We start from the raw sequence: 15,516 nt of genomic DNA, 5'->3' as shown, positions 1-15,516 counted from the left end.
GCAGCTAGACTGGTGACTGGGAGTGGCCGCCGGGACCACATAACACCGGTTCTGAGAGATCTGCATTGGCTCCCAGTACGTTTCCGAGCACGATTCAAAGTGTTGGTGCTGACCTTTAAAGCCCTAAACGGCCTCGGTCCTGTATACCTGAAGGAGCGTCTCCACCCCCATCGTTCAGCCCGGACACTGAGATCCAGCGCCGAGGGCCTTCTGGCGGTTCCCTCATTGCAAGAAGTGAGGCTACAGGGAACCAGACAGAGGGCCTTCTCGGTAGTGGCGCCCGCCCTGTGGAACGCCCTCCCATCAGATGTCAAAGAGATAAAGAATTACCTGACGTTCAGAAGACATCTTAAGGCAGCCCTGTTCAGGGATGTTTTTAATATGTAATGCTGTATTGTTTTTAATACTGATTGGGAGCCGCCCAGAGTGGCTGGGGAAACTCAGCCAGATGGGCGGGGTATAAATAATAAATTATTATTATTATTATTATATTATAAATGCTGAGAGAAAGTGCACTATTTGTTCACACATTCTGGTGCTGTTAAACAGGTTGCAGGCTGAGTCCTGGATTGGATCTAGTTTTGTTTAGCTCTGGCCAGAACAGGGTGCAAGATGTACTCTTTAAGGTCTGGGCAGTGTGACTCAAGGTAGACCCCTACAAGCAATAACACTGCAGAAACCATGCAGGGAGCAGAACCACAACCATAACCAAAGATCACATCCAGGGCCTGTGAGAAGAGCTTCTTCATTTGTCTCTACATTAGGCACACAGCACCCTGCAAATCCAAAGTCAGTTGCACAGCCATGTACATACACGCCTCTCTCTTGGGAAGGAGCGCTGAGGTCTGTCAGGGACCATGGGAAATACATAAATAAAACACAATGAATAAAGTCACATCATAAATGCCCTGCTTTGTTCTTGAAATGAGACGTTTGCATCCGAGAACTCACCCTTTTCCATAAACTCTGCTTTCAGCCTTTGAAGTGGTCTGGCCTATGGGCTCAGGCTGTTATTTTATTAATGAGTGCCGTGAATACGTACCATGCATAATTGGCACAATGCCACAATTAGCCGCTGCTCCTTAAACGGCTCAGAGATGGGAAGTCTGCTGCATTAGGGATGTGATGTGTGGCCACCTTCTTCTGCATCAATCTGCACAGGATTTGTTTCTGCTGAGTCCTTCTCAGAGTGCCACCACCATCAGAAATTGAATGGGTGGCAGCAGGAGAGGAGCCTACTTCTCTGTGACCTACAGGGACTGGCAGCAGCGCTCCAGGGTTTCAGGAAGCGGTCCTACTGGAGGAGCCTGAGGGTGGAACCTGGGACCTTTCGCAAAGCGAATGATGCTCTTCTGCCACTGAAAGGTGTGTGTCAGGTTATTTTTTTCACAGATCAGATGGGGAATGAGACTATATGATCAATACTGTAGATGAGTGATCAACTCCAGCGTCTGGTTTAAAATATGTGATAAATTTGGAAAGTGCTTTTAATTCTGTTCTCCTGTAGAGTTTTAATTGTGCAATTGTATTTTACTGTAATTTTCAATTGTGAAACTCCCTGGGATATATTATAAAGGCAAACATAAAATATTTTTTAAAATGTGTTGGGACTGCAGGAATGTCTGGTTTTCTTTAAATTATTGTTATTTGTTTGATTTTGTTTCCCCTGTCTCTTCCTCCCAAGGAATCCAGGAAGACTATACAACATCTAAGTTGACAAAAATAATAATTAAAACATTGCCACATTTTATAACAACTGAAAAGATGTATCAGTCTATAATGCCCAATGTCCAGCTGCTGAAAAGTGACGACTGTCTTGCACAGATGCTGCAATCATTGGTCTACAAGGAACGCCAACACCTTGACCTCTTGCTCTACATTTTTATGAGAAAACAGCACTGGAGGAACCCACTACCTTCTTCCAGAGCGAATGCCATGCACATTTGAGAAGGGAGAACTGATTAGGATAAACTTCAAAGCCAGCCACAGTTAAAGAGCATAAGCAGAACACTTCTCTCCCCCCCACCCCTCCTTTTCCCACCTGGGGGGGGGGCAGTCTGGACATCACATTTACAGATGTCTTGCTAAGTAAATTGCTTTGACATGGGATTCTGTGCAAGATGTGATAATTTCCCCCTTTAATGTCAACACAAACTTTCAGTCTGATGCTGACTGAATCTCAGAGTTTCCCATGAAGAAGGACTGACTGATTGCTAAACCACTCTGAAGAGAGGGAGTGCAAGCAACTCCTAACTACAGTTCCCATAATTCTTTGGGGGGAGCCATATGACTGTTTAAAAGTGTTGTCCTGTATGGTGTGAAATTGGCCGCAGCTGCCTTGAAAGAGCTTAGCCTGCAGAAGAGAAGATTAAAGGGATGCGTGGCAGAGAGGAGATGAAGCAGGTTCATTATTTGTTGCTCTGGGGGGCAGCGTGAGAGTAAATGGGCAGAAGCTGCAAAGGAGCTTTTTGGCTAGACAGGAGGAGACCCTTCAGAAGCTCAACGGACTCTGTTAAGGATGCTCTCAGTGCACTGAGCCGGGAAGGAGAAGAGGGGGTCAGACAAGGTTATGCATGGATGGGGGGGGGGAATTCTCACCTCCTAATGCATATCTATCTGAGTTACATTTCCCAAAACAATATGCAACCTAAAACACAGGTATTCCTAGAAATTTTGCATTTCTCTGAATGTTATGGTGCAGTTCTTCATCCAGAAAAATGTTACAGTTAAGTGTGCATAAAACATGTGTAATATTTCTGAGACTAACATACAGAAAGGCATTATCGGAAACTGCTGGCAACAATGTGTTTGTTAGGAAAATTGCATGCAGAAATGTGTACATTCGAAGGCAGGTAACACTTAAACGCTGACAAATTTTGGGGAGAACTTTAAAGAAACATTTATAAACTGATCTGGAAATGTGGTAAACTGAATGTGGAAATGTGGGAAAATGAGGAACTGAAAGAAACCTAAACTGACAGATTCAAACCATGGACAAGAAGACCTTTGAGATCCTTTCTATGCTTCTACGAGACCATTTTGCGAGGCAACAGACTCAAGGGGGATGTGTGCTGTTTTGATTTATTTTTCAGTCCTTCTCAGGGCACAAAGAAAAAAAGTTCAAAACAATAGTTATAATTAAGGGAAGCACTACATGAGGACTAAAATTAATGAGAAAAAAATCAGAGCAAAAAGCAGCAGAAGTCCACAGACAAATGTCATAGGACAGCATCAAAAAAGTCATGCTGAAAAAATAAGGCACTGGGGCTAAACTGGATGGTATTTAAATATGTAATTAATTTAACAAGTGTTTTTCTGTTTTCCTTTAAAATATAAGCAGCCATGTGGGGTGATCAAGATTGAGATTGCAGTTTAAAAGGAAGTGGGGTGGGGTGGGGTGGAGTGTTTGTGTGTGTGTGTGTGTGTGTGTGTGTGTGTGTGTGCTTCTCTTCCCTGTGCTGAGGTCATGATGAACATCACCTATTCATTTGAAGTTGCAATGGATATCACCAAGCCTCTGTTTGCCTTGGGAGTTAAGCTGCTAATGGCTATCATTTTCTTGTACCGTGAAATCTGCCTCCCCATCCCACACCCCGCCTGCCTGCTCTAGTAGGTGCTTGGCTAAAGCTGGGGATCCACCAGAGAGATGTTCGTGTGTGTGCGTTTGGAATTGGGGACAAGATACTGTCTCATGCAGGAGTTTATTGAGAGGGAGGAGGAGTCAGGTGGAGAGAAAGACAATCAGTTAGATTGCATCCACTACTGGTGGATTTCGGTTTGATTTTCCTCCAAATGCCCTTTATATCCAAGACAAGCTTTGTTCATGATTAAAAATCTGGGGGGAAACTAAATTCTCCCAAGCACACTCCTCTGAGGTCACAGGGCTCTGCAGTGGCTCCGACCCCCTGTGTACAACTGGTACCTTAAATGTCACTCTAACATTAGCCATGCACACCATACTTGCTTCTTCATACTCTCCCAGACAGCTCTGCTGATAAGCCCCCTCCTTGATGACCCAACCCCCCACTTAAAATTCCAATGGGGAAGCTGCAAGTATTGGGGTTATCAGTTTCTGCATCTTCTGCTGAGGCCAGAATGGCAAAGGTTTCTATCACACTTGGAAAGAGGACCAAGCAAAGAAAGGAAGTCTATAAAGGAAGGCTACGTGATTTGCCCAGGTCTGCAACTAGCTCAGTGACTCTCAGTGTGTCAACCTCATCCTTTCACTGTGATCAGATATGATCTCCACTGCAACCACAGAATCACAGAACCATAGAAACGTAGAGCTGGAAAGGCTACCCTGTGGGTCATATAATTCAACCCTCTGCAGTGCTGGAACAAAACTAAATCATAGATGACAGCTGACTATCCAACCTCTGCTTAAAATGAGGCTGCATTTTAATGTTGTATTTTAATCTCGTTTTTGTTTTAAGTTGTATTTCAATCAATTGTTTTAAACCAGTGTTAGCCGCCCTGAACCTGGTCTTGGCTGGGGAGGGCGGGGTGTAAAATTTAATAATAATAATAATAATAATAATAATAATAATAATAATAATAATACAGTGGTACCTCGGGTTACATACGCTTCAGGTTACATATACTTTAGGCTACAGACTCCGCTAACCCAGAAGTAGTACCTCGGGTTAAGAACCTTGCTTCAGGATGAGAACAGAAATCGTGCTCCGACGGCTCAGCGGCAGCAAGAGGCCCCATTAGCTAAAATGGTGCTTCAGGTTAAGAACAGCTTCAGGTTAAGAACAGACCTCCGGAACGAATTAAGTACTTAACCTGAGGTACCACTGTACAGGGTAATAATAATAATAAGCTCCAAGGAAGGAGAGGAGAGTCCATCCCCTCCTGAAGGAGTCTCTTCCACTGTCAAACAGCTCTTACTCTCAGAAAGTTCTTCCTGATGGTTAGTCGGAATCTCCTTCCTTGTAACAAGAATCCATTTGCTCGGATCCTGCCCTCCAGAGCAGGAGAAAACAACCAGGGCCCTACTAAACAGGCCTTATCAGATACATCTCCATAGAGTCTCATTAATAATAATAATAATAATAAATAAAATTTTATTTATATCCCGTCCTCCCCAGCCAAAGCCGGGCTCAGAGCGGCTAACAACAGTAAAAATAGCACAGTTTACATAAAACACAGTCAATTAATTGAAATAAATTCTAAAATCAATTCATTCTAGAATCAGTTCAGAATCAAATTAATGGCAACCATTGGGCTAGAGTTCTATGAGGATTACCAAAGGACGGGGTCAGACTGTGCCTTGGCCAAAGGCCTGGTGGAACAGCTCTGTCTTGCAGGCCCTGCGGAAAGATGTCAAGTTCCCCCACTCCACACAATTCCTCTTCCACCCCCAAATGCAGCAGGGGTTGTGGGGGAGAACAACACTATTTCACTGAGAAAAGTGAATACAAGCACACTTTTTGGCATTGCTGCTAGAAAAAATTCAGGAATGCCAAGCTTCAAACGGAAACTCTTTCACCTAGCTCGACCACAGATTTCTAAGAGGTTTGATTTTCAGTGTCAAAGATGCCACAGTGGTGGAAGAGAGCAAACAAGCTTCTCTGAAGGGAGCATCATGCTTTCGTGCCTGTTCACAGCCATTGTTTCCCCAATGCTCTGCTGATGCAGCACTATTAAAAGAAATAAAACCTTAAATGGCTTATTTGCTGCACAGTCTCTCAGGGACCACATGGTACGCATGATGACCTCAGAGCTCCAGGTAGCCATTCAGAGGCGCCTGTAGAATAGGGATGAGCAAATCTCTCAGTTTTAGTACTCCACATCTATTTGTGATTTAAAAAAACAACAACCACAAATGAAAATTCATCAGCATTTTAGTGCTACTTTCTCCTAATAAATACATAAAGGTAAAGGGACCCCTGACCATTAGGTCCAGTCATGACCAACTCTGGGGTTGTGGCGCTCATCTCGCTTTATTGGCCGAGGGAGCCAGCATACAGCTTCCGGGTCACGTGGCCAGCATGACTAAGCCACTTCTGGCGAGCCAGAGCAGCGCACGGAAATGCCATTTACCTTCCCGCCGGAGCGGTACCTATTTATCTACTTGCACTTTGACGTGCTTTCGAACTGCTAGGTTGGCAGGAGCAGGGACTGAGCAACGGAAGCTCACCCTGTCGCGGGGATTCAAACCGCCGACCTTCTGATCGGCAAGTCCTAGGCTCTGTGGTTTAACCCAGCGCCACCCGCTTCCAATACATATTTGTATGTAATTTGGCCTAATATAATGCATTTTTGAATGTGATTTTATTTAGTTTATGTACTTTTAGGCACACATTACTCTAGCATATGGGTGTAGGTGTGTTTTACAACTTGGCTGGACATTGCGGTGTTTGGAGAAGTGTGAATTTTGAAGGGTAGCTGTGTTTCACCTTGTGTATTGTTTCAGAAAGCACAAATTAGATCAGGTTTCCCTATAAGAGTAAATTGAATCAAATTTCTCCCCCGTCCCTTCTATGGACTCCTCTAACTGCCCTCACTCTGATGGAACAGAAGGACCACCTTTGCCCACCCCAACATTTGCCTTTTGCCACGACCAGCCTCCTTTGGAGTAAGCTACGTGAGTCAGCAGTATGTAATCTAGCCTGGTGAGAGGACCTCTCCCGTCTGAACTGCATTTAAGACAGGATCTTTGGAGTACAGCAAGACCAGTACCAGAAACATTATTGCCAGTTAACTCTTATTATGCTTCTCTGTGTACTTAAACCTAGATTCCTCCTTTCCTTTCCCCTTTTTTTTGTAATACTGAATTTATTCTGTGTTTGTTAAATTGTTGGTTTTTGTCATTTTTGAGTTTATTGAAATTTAGTGAATTTTGACGCTTTGTATGTTTGCTGCAAGCCGCTGTGGGCTCAGCTCATTGTGGAAAAGCAGCCTACAAGCAAACCTAATTTATCAATACAGTCCTACCTCGGGTTACAGACGCTTCGGGTTGTGTTTTCTTGCGTTACAGACCCGCCGAAACCCGGAAGTACCGGAATGGGTTTATTGCGGGTTTTGGGGGTCACGCATGCACAGAAGCGCTAAATCGCACTTTGCGCATGCGCAGAAGCACTGGATCGCAACCGCGCATGCGCAGACGTGCCGCTGCAGGTTGAGAACGTGCATCCCGCATGGATCACGTTCGCAACCTGAGCGTCCACTGTATCTCATTTTTCTTGTCACTTCATAATGGGGCCAGCTCTGATGAATCCTGGTTCAAGCCAAGTCCTGGATCTGGGGTTCAAAATTCAGGGCTGACCCAATACTTTTTGCTACCTGAGGCAAATAACAAAACGGCATCTCCCCCACCCACCCACCTGCCTCCATTCCACATATAGAAGCCAACTCAACTGGCAGCTCAATCTTACTTCAAAGCTGGAAATGTGACAGGCGAAAGGAAGACCTTCTTTGTACAGCCTGTTTTTGAACCATGGGATGAGACAGTGGTGGCCACCAGCACGAATGGCTTTACATGAAGCATAGATAAATTCATGGAGAATAAGGCCATCGGTGGCTGCTAGCCACAATGGCTATGCTCTGCCTCCACTGTGAGAGGGAGTGTGCCTCGTATACCAGTTGCTGAAAATCACAAGTGAGAGGAGTGCTGCTTCACTCAGGTCCCAAATGAAGGTTTCCCATGAACATCTGTCTGGACACTTTGAGAACAGTGTGTCTGATCCAGCAGGGCTCTTCGTATGTTGCCCTGGTCTGCTGAAAATTGAGGGCAACAGGCTAGCTTAGCAAGAGCAGGCTTCAGGGCACATGAAGCTCTGCTTTCAGCAGCTCACTGCTGCTCCATGTCCCTTCTCATTTGCCACCTGAGGCAGTTGCCTCACTCTGCCTAATGATAGAGCCAGGCCTGTGTATGACATTCCTTGCATGAGTACATATATCAATGCAGAATTTTGTTTGGTTTTAGCACTGCTTTGAAAAGGACAAATCCTTGGCAGGCAGTTGGCCTCAGGTGCTCGCTGACTTGCCAAACTCTCAGCCTTTAGTGTCAACGGCATAAAAGGCAGGGAGGGGCACCTTGGTCTCCAGAAGACACAAGAGTTAAACAACAACTCAGAGGGCAACTTTGAAGGTGTGATGGAAAGAGTTATGTTTCCATGGCAATTGAAAGGCATGTGCTTATATTAGTAAATCCTGGGTGACCTCTGCTGCCCTCCTCCTCTCCTGGTCAGCAGAAGAGATTAGCAGAAGGGCATTCTCTCTGGATGACTCCCAGGAAGGAAGGAAGGGGACCAGGAGCTGAACAGCTCAGATACAGCTCCCCACCCCCCACCCACAAGCACCTTGCTTCAGTTTAACAACCTCAGCACCAGTCATTTCCCACACTGGTGCTTCACCAAGGGGTAATAATGACCACGGGAGAGTGTGTTACAATGGACTTGTGTATAGTCTTGGACATCGGTCTTGAAGCTTAAAAGCCTTTCAGTGCCCCAGTGACATTAAATGTACAGAAGTGATGCAGGCAGATTCAGGGCAGGGAAGAAAAACAAATATTAAAAGAGAATACCACTCCTTGATATTGCTTGTAAGCCAACCTAAGCAATGACTTGAACCTCTACGTTCTGCCTTTGTTGGTCTGTTTTATGTTCACTTTTACATACATAATAAGTAAATAATTATAAAGCTAATAAATAATTAGTAATAAAATTTACTCAGGCAAAGGATCGGTGGACAGGAGGGGGGAAGTGCTTCTGCAGAAGAATATATGGATTTTGGCATCTGTGCGATCAGTGAGAGTGACTTCATTTGCAGCTGGACATGGTGCCTCCTTGACCTGCTTCACTTGGAATCACCCTGGGCAGTTGGCACGCTTAGCCCTTCTATATCCCTCTCTTGGTGTCATCTGCACTCAGGAACAGGTGCCAGGGCAGAGTGAGGAAGTGACTTAAAGCTGGATCAGGAAGGAGGAGGAGGAGGCATCTTCTACCACATTCCTTCAATTCAGACCCAAGTGGTCAGGGAAGGAGACATGTTCATCAAAGCTCCTAACTGGGGAACTCCCTCCCCACAGAGGTGTGTTGTATAGGTTTTTCTGTATGCTGAAGACACATCTCTTTACCTGGCCGTTGACAGAAGGTTTCTATTTTATTATATGGGACCTGCGTCTTTTACAGAATTTCTACTGTTCTGTTCCATTTGGTTTTAACTGTTTTTATAATTGCACACTGTACAATTGTAACCCACCCTTTAACCTTCTGATGAAGGACAGGTAAGAAATTTCTAAATACAGACAGACAGACCTTCCTCCCCTTTCCTGTCCCATGCATGCAACACAATATGTTTAATTTTATTTTCTAGGATTCTATTTGAATCAGGGTATCAATGCAATTCCAGGGCTTAGTCCTAGAACAAGAGCAGTGAATGCAAACTATCCATCACTGAGGAGCGGCCACATGTTTGCTCCACACTTATGAGAAAGAGATGTGTGGCTTTTGAGTTGGGGATGTTCCAGGAAGACACAATGTTTGGTTCCTCAAGCAAGCCACAGGTCATAACCACAAAAAAGCAGCGAAAATCTCACTGGAGTCAGGAGTACATTAAAACAGGCGGCAGTGGTGGGTACAGTATATGATACATACTCTGGTAATTGCTCCCAACTACAGCGGTACCTCGGTTTAAGAACTTAATTCATTCCGGAGGTCCGTTCTTAACCTGAAACTGTTCTTAACCAGAAGCACCACTTTAGCTAATCGGGCCTCCCGCCGCGTGATTTCTGTTCTCATCCTGAAGCAAAGTTCTTAACCCGAGGTACTATATCTGGGTTAGCAGAGTCTGTAACCTGAAGCGTCTGTAACCCGAGGTACCACTGTACATGTCAGGTTAGTGAAACCAATACCAAATGGTAAAGTTCCCCTTCAATGTGGAGGAGGAGGCTGGTGTTAGTGCTTGAGTTTCCCTTTAAAAATGTGCACTCTTCTCCAGTTGTGTGACTCACTGATAAGGCAGAAGCATTGTGACAGGAATGATAGAATTGAGAGGTGCAAGACAGCCTATGTTTGTTTGCACATGAACAACTCAGCCACCTACAGAACTTGAATGGACTACGAAGTGCCCCTGCCGTGGTTTGCAGGTGTCAGGGGGTACATCTGAACTGCTCACCTGACAAATGGTGACTTCACCCCCACCCCACCTGAAAAACCCTCTTGCCCGGAAGCACCTGCAGACACAGCTGCCTATTTCAGACTCTTTTTCTGCCTCTGCAGGGGCTGCCGGTGCCAAAATGTATGCATTAAATATTCACAGTGCCATTAAGTGCAGCTTGAAGCAGATGTTCCCTGAATAGAAGACCGGCCAGGTGTGCATCTTATTATCCACCTACCATTTTCATACAGCCTCTGAGATGAAACTGCTCCTATTATCAGGTTTCGAGGAGGGGGCCATACAAGGCCCATAAATCCATGCTGGTTTTATGGTTGTCTTGCCTACCCTGCTCCCGAAGCTCTTTGATCTGCCACTTCCCATTGTAGCCCTGCTCACCCTGCAGAATACCCCCTTTGTAAACACTCCTCAAGGGTGACCTTCATGCTTCCCACCTCCTCTGATCTCGCTGCTGCTGCTGCTACATATCAAACAGGGAAATGGGATCAAGGCAGGGGGGGGGGAGTTCTTGTGTGTTCTGGTGAGGCACGCTGGCTCTCAAGCCTTAATTCCAAATCCAATCTAAATACGCCAGCAGCTAAGGCAGGCAAATCAGCCACTTAAGAGAGGAGGAAGGAACACTATGGCTGGAGCACGTCTGAGCTGCACTCCAGGTGTCTACATGACACCAGGACAGACAGAGCCAGATTTGCCTCAAGCCGGGATACGAAGCACGATTCTTATTCTCCTCCTCCTCCTCCATTCTAGGTTGAATGGAAAAGGCACAGATTCCCAGTCCCCCACTCAAGTGCAATACTGCCTGTGACTCAGGACTCAGCCACACTAGCAAAGAAAAAGCACTCTGTATCTGTTGTGACACAGAGGGCACTGTGGAGTTCTATTTTTGCCAACCTGATTTCTCATACAAAGTTTACAACGTGTTTAACTGAAACGCTTCTCTGATGTGTCTGGATACAGCCTCAGTGCCCCCTTTTGCCCTCTGAACTCTGCCCCATGATCCTCAAAGCATCCCCTCCCCACAAGTGGTATGCTGATGGGGCTATCTGAAAAACTTCCAGGCATCTGCTACTCAAAAGTGGGAGATTTGAGATTTGCCTCAGTGGCACCGTAGGCAGGGCTAGGCAGCCAGTGGAAGAGATGGGCTCTAATGTCATTGCATAGGGGTTTTGCCCTGCAGCTCACAAGGGTGAGACCTGCTACTACACCAACACATCAGAACACTTTCCCACTCACACCAACCGCCACTCCCAATGGAAGCATGCTTAGGGCAACTACAAACCAAGCATGCTAACTGAACAAGACTGGCTGGCATTGGCAGGCAACACACAATATGGAGTAGCAGCTAGAGTGTTGGGTGTGCTCTGAGAGATCCGGGTTCACACTCAGCCATTAAACTCACAGGGTGACCACTTACTCTCAAGCCCAATCTACCTCAACAGGGTTGTTGTGAGGATAGAAAGGGGAGGGGAACTATGTAAGCCACCTTCAGCTCCTTAAAGAAAAGGTGGGATACAAATGTAATTAATAATAATTCATTTCATATCATTTGTGAACTGCTGCTTTACACACATACAAACTGGTGTGCAACTACTTTTTAAAGGCCACAAATCATTTGAAACAAATTGATAACATAGCTGTTCTAATCAAACTTCACAGTAACAGAAATATCACAAGGCAAGCAAAACATTTTTTTAATTAAAAAAAAGCTTAAGTAGAAATGTCTTTACAGCCCATCTAAAGATAGGAAGAGAAAGGGACTGCTGGGTGTCCTGCTGGGAGGAATTTCTACAGCTGTGGAGCCAGTACTGAAAAGACCCTGTGTCTGATATTCACCCATGGTTACAGGAGGCAGGCCTTGGGTATTGGCTTGAGCAGATCAATCAGCTCATACATTCCATTTTCACCAGGGTAGAAATATTAGACCTGCAATATTACAATTGCCCAGACCTGCAATATTACAATTGTCCAGCTCCTGGACCGACTGCAGCTATGAGCCTTTCACTTGGCCTGCAGGTGTCTCAGTTTTCCTGCTCTGTGAAATGGGGGCTGTGCCAAATGCCTACATGTAATTACAGGGTCGTTGAAAGGTTTGGAATTCTCCCTCTAGAGGAAGAACGAACAATTTCAAGCAGTGAAACATGCTGGCAGAGCCCCCTCTGCTAGTTGGCTTAGTCTGGAGATTTATACAGTTAGCAGGGCTCCCTGAATGCCAGATAGCAGCTTTGAAGCGGCATGCCCGCCCTTGCGATCCCTCTAAAAACCAAGAAAGGATAAGGAAGAACAGCCTCCTCCAAGCTGTTGTCCCAAAGAAAGATCGCCCCACGACCGCATTCTGGCTCATAGAGGAGCAGCCCCGCGCGCCATGGGGCCTGCTCTCTGCAGCCACACAAAAGCCTCCATCGTTACTTCACACGCTCTCTCTGTAGCCATGGTTACTGGACACAAAAGCAGCCCGGTTGCGTCCCAGGAACCAACGGAATGCCAGGAGCCAGACAAAGAAGTCGGTCCAGGAGAAAAAGAGGGGAATTACTGGGTGCAAACGTTTTCCTTTCGGCTCCTGCGTTGGTCAGGACTGAGGAAAGGGCAGCCCGGCCCAGGCTGGGAGCCTCAAGTTGGAGAGCGAGGAAGAGGAGAAGGCTCCTCTGAACAAACACGGACTTTCCCTATTCTGATGTAGCTCCTCTTTGCCTCCTAAACCGCCTCCCCGGGGGGCAGGCAAAGAAAAGGAGAACGTTCCCAGTCCACCCCCCTTCTGAAAAGCGGGATAAATTTCTGAGATGACCTTGCAACTCTGCAAAGGAGTCCAATAAGTTGGGTTTGTTCTCAACCCTCTCTCTCTCTCTGGCCACCCGCTCTAAACTATGTGCAAAGGAGGGCATAAGCTGCCCCGCAAAAGTGCGCGCGATCGCACACAGAGATTCCTCACGGGAACCACCTCTTAGAAAGCTGAGAATCGGGGCCTTTTGTGCGGGAAGCCACCTGCGGATGACGCCCACCTAGGGAACTTCCTCGCCCTGCTTTTCTTTACAGCGTTGTCCCCACCTACCAGCACCTGCAAGACACAAAGCTTTGCAAAAGAATAAAGTGGCCGGACTCTTCCTTCCACAGCCAGAGCAAAGGGAAAACATTATTACAGTGTTGGGTTTGTTTGCTTGTGTTTGTCTGTTTGTTTTACGCCGTCTGCAGCTTCAAAATAGCCCGCGCACGTGCTCTTGAAGATGAGCTCTCTGCACGGGAGGCTTAAAGCAAACTGCGGCTCCTGAATTCGGCACTCCGCCGAAGGCGCAAAAAATCGGAGCCAGTCCCGTGAAAGTGGGGAAGAGACGCCGGTTGAAGAGCTACTTACCGCAAAACCAGAGGGAGAGGGAGATGGGCAGCAGCGGCAGCAGCAGCAGCCGGGAGTCCATGGCCGGCTGGCCGGCGAGCGTCTTGTGGTCCCCAGGCGAAGGTGGCCTCAAGGATGGGTCCTGGTCAAGCTTGCCCCCGACGCCCCGCGCATCCCAGGCTCAAGTGGCCATGCTCCGGAATGCCGAGGCGCTTGCCGACTCCATGCTTTGCTTCAAACAGGCTGCTGGACAGACTCGCTGTCCACTCGCCACCCTGCTCTGGAGCAAAGGGAAAACGGAGACTGGATCACATGGACTGGAGGGGCAGGAGAGAGTCATGTGCTGGGCATTGCTAAAGAGTAGCGTGCAAGGAGGCGCCCTCCGCTGCGGCCTTAGAGGATGATGGGGAGAGGGGAGGCTGCGCCCTTTTATCAGCCAAATCTTAAACGCCTGCTCTGATTACTTTTTGTTTCGCCAGGCCTATGCAGGCAAATAAGAGTACAGCCTCGCAATGGTCTGCTGGTTTCATATATATAATATATTTATTTCGATTTTTTTTATATACTTTATTTCGATTTTTCAAAAAACATTACAAACAAGAAAATAACAAAAACACAAATCACATATGCATATATTTGACTTTCCCCCTTTTGTGGTTTCTTTTAAATTTTTATTTTCATACTGTACTTTCTGTAGGACTTCATCTTTGTTATTCCTTAGTTTCTCATAATAATCTGTTTTAACTGCTAGTTTTATCTTAGTCCTGCTAATGAGCACATGAATATTTCAAATATTCCACAAATTTTCCCCAATCTTTAATAATTTCTTCTTTTTCTTGGTTTCTTACTACACCTGTTAATTTTGCCATTTCGGCATAATCCATTAATTTTATTAGCCACTCTTCCTTAGTTGGTACTACATCTTCTTTCCATCTCTGGGCAAAAACCATACCATTGCATCATACATAAACAATTTTTTTTAGATCTTTTTACCTCCTATTCCTAAAAAAAAAAAAGCTTCTGTTTTTTGTTAAAAGATCTTAAACATCTTATTCAATTTGTTATAAATCATTTCCCAGAAAGCTTTTACTCTTTTACAACACCATCACATATGGTAGAGAGTACCTTCTTTTTCTTTACATTTCCAGCATGTATTTGGTTTTGATTTATGCATTTTTGCCAATCTACTAGGAGTTAAATACAACCTGTACATCATTTTCATGCAGTTTTCCTTCAGTGTATATAACATGTTGTAAACATGTCCACATTCCACAACTTCTGCCATGCGGCCATTCGTTCCTTGGTTTTTGCTTTTGCTTTTAACTGTCTATGATTTTACTGTCTGGTTTTGTGTTTTTGTATTGTTGTAAACCACTGTGTTATATTTTTATGATACAGCAATATATAAATATATTTTTAATAAATAAATAAAAACAAAGACTGAAGCTGTTCTCTTCACTACATCTCCATGCTTGGATAAGCTGCACATTCTTAAATTGATTTTATCAAACTTTCATGTGGTGGTAGTGCTGCTGGATCAAGTCTCAGTAGACGGTCCAGAGGGGAAGACAGTATCAAGTTATATGGGCAAATACCCAGAGAGGGCTGGGGAAAGCCCTGTCTGAAACACTAAAAAACCCCACTGCCAGCCAGTGTAGAGCTGCCTTTGCCAACCTGAGGCCATCCAGATGTTGTTGGGCTCCTCTGTTTTCATCATCCCTGATCATTGGCCATGCTAACTGGGGCTGATGAGAGTTGCAACATCTGGGTAATCTAGGTGTAGAGCAGCCTTTCTCCACCTGTGGGTCCCCCCGATGTTGTTGAACTACAACTCCCATCACCCCTAGCTAGCAAGGCCAGAGCTCAGGGATGATGGGAGTTGTAGTCCAACAACATCTGGGGACCCACAGGTGGAGAAACGCTGGTGTAGAGTAACAGCAAGGAACCAGGTGGACTGGTGTGAGCCCACAAAGAACCATGTTAAGCTAAGCACCAGCACCTAAAATGACAAAAAGGACATTAAAAATAGCATTACGCCTGATTCACCCTATCCCTTTTCAAGCACA

General features: G+C 45.6%; 1 protein-coding gene across 2 annotated transcripts in view; it reads right to left on the bottom strand.

Annotated features, from left to right (window-relative positions):
* The window catches only part of CRB2 (crumbs cell polarity complex component 2), a 59,834-nt gene extending 45,899 nt beyond the window's left edge, over positions 1-13,935 (bottom strand). For both annotated transcript variants that reach the window (XM_081847439.1, XM_081847440.1), the window contains exon 1: positions 13,472-13,935. In XM_081847439.1, coding sequence (XP_081703565.1) covers positions 13,472-13,532 — 61 coding nt within the window. In that variant the 5' untranslated portion in view covers positions 13,533-13,935. The remainder of the gene's footprint in view (positions 1-13,471) is intronic.
* Between the last annotated feature and the right edge of the window lie 1,581 nt (positions 13,936-15,516).

The sequence above is a fragment of the Podarcis erhardii genome (assembly GCF_964252035.2).
Source record: "Podarcis erhardii genome assembly, chromosome: Z".
NCBI lineage: Eukaryota > Metazoa > Chordata > Lepidosauria > Squamata > Lacertidae > Podarcis > Podarcis erhardii.
The sequence above is the reverse complement of the archived record's forward strand: the minus strand, read 5'-3'. Positions and strand labels throughout refer to the sequence as shown.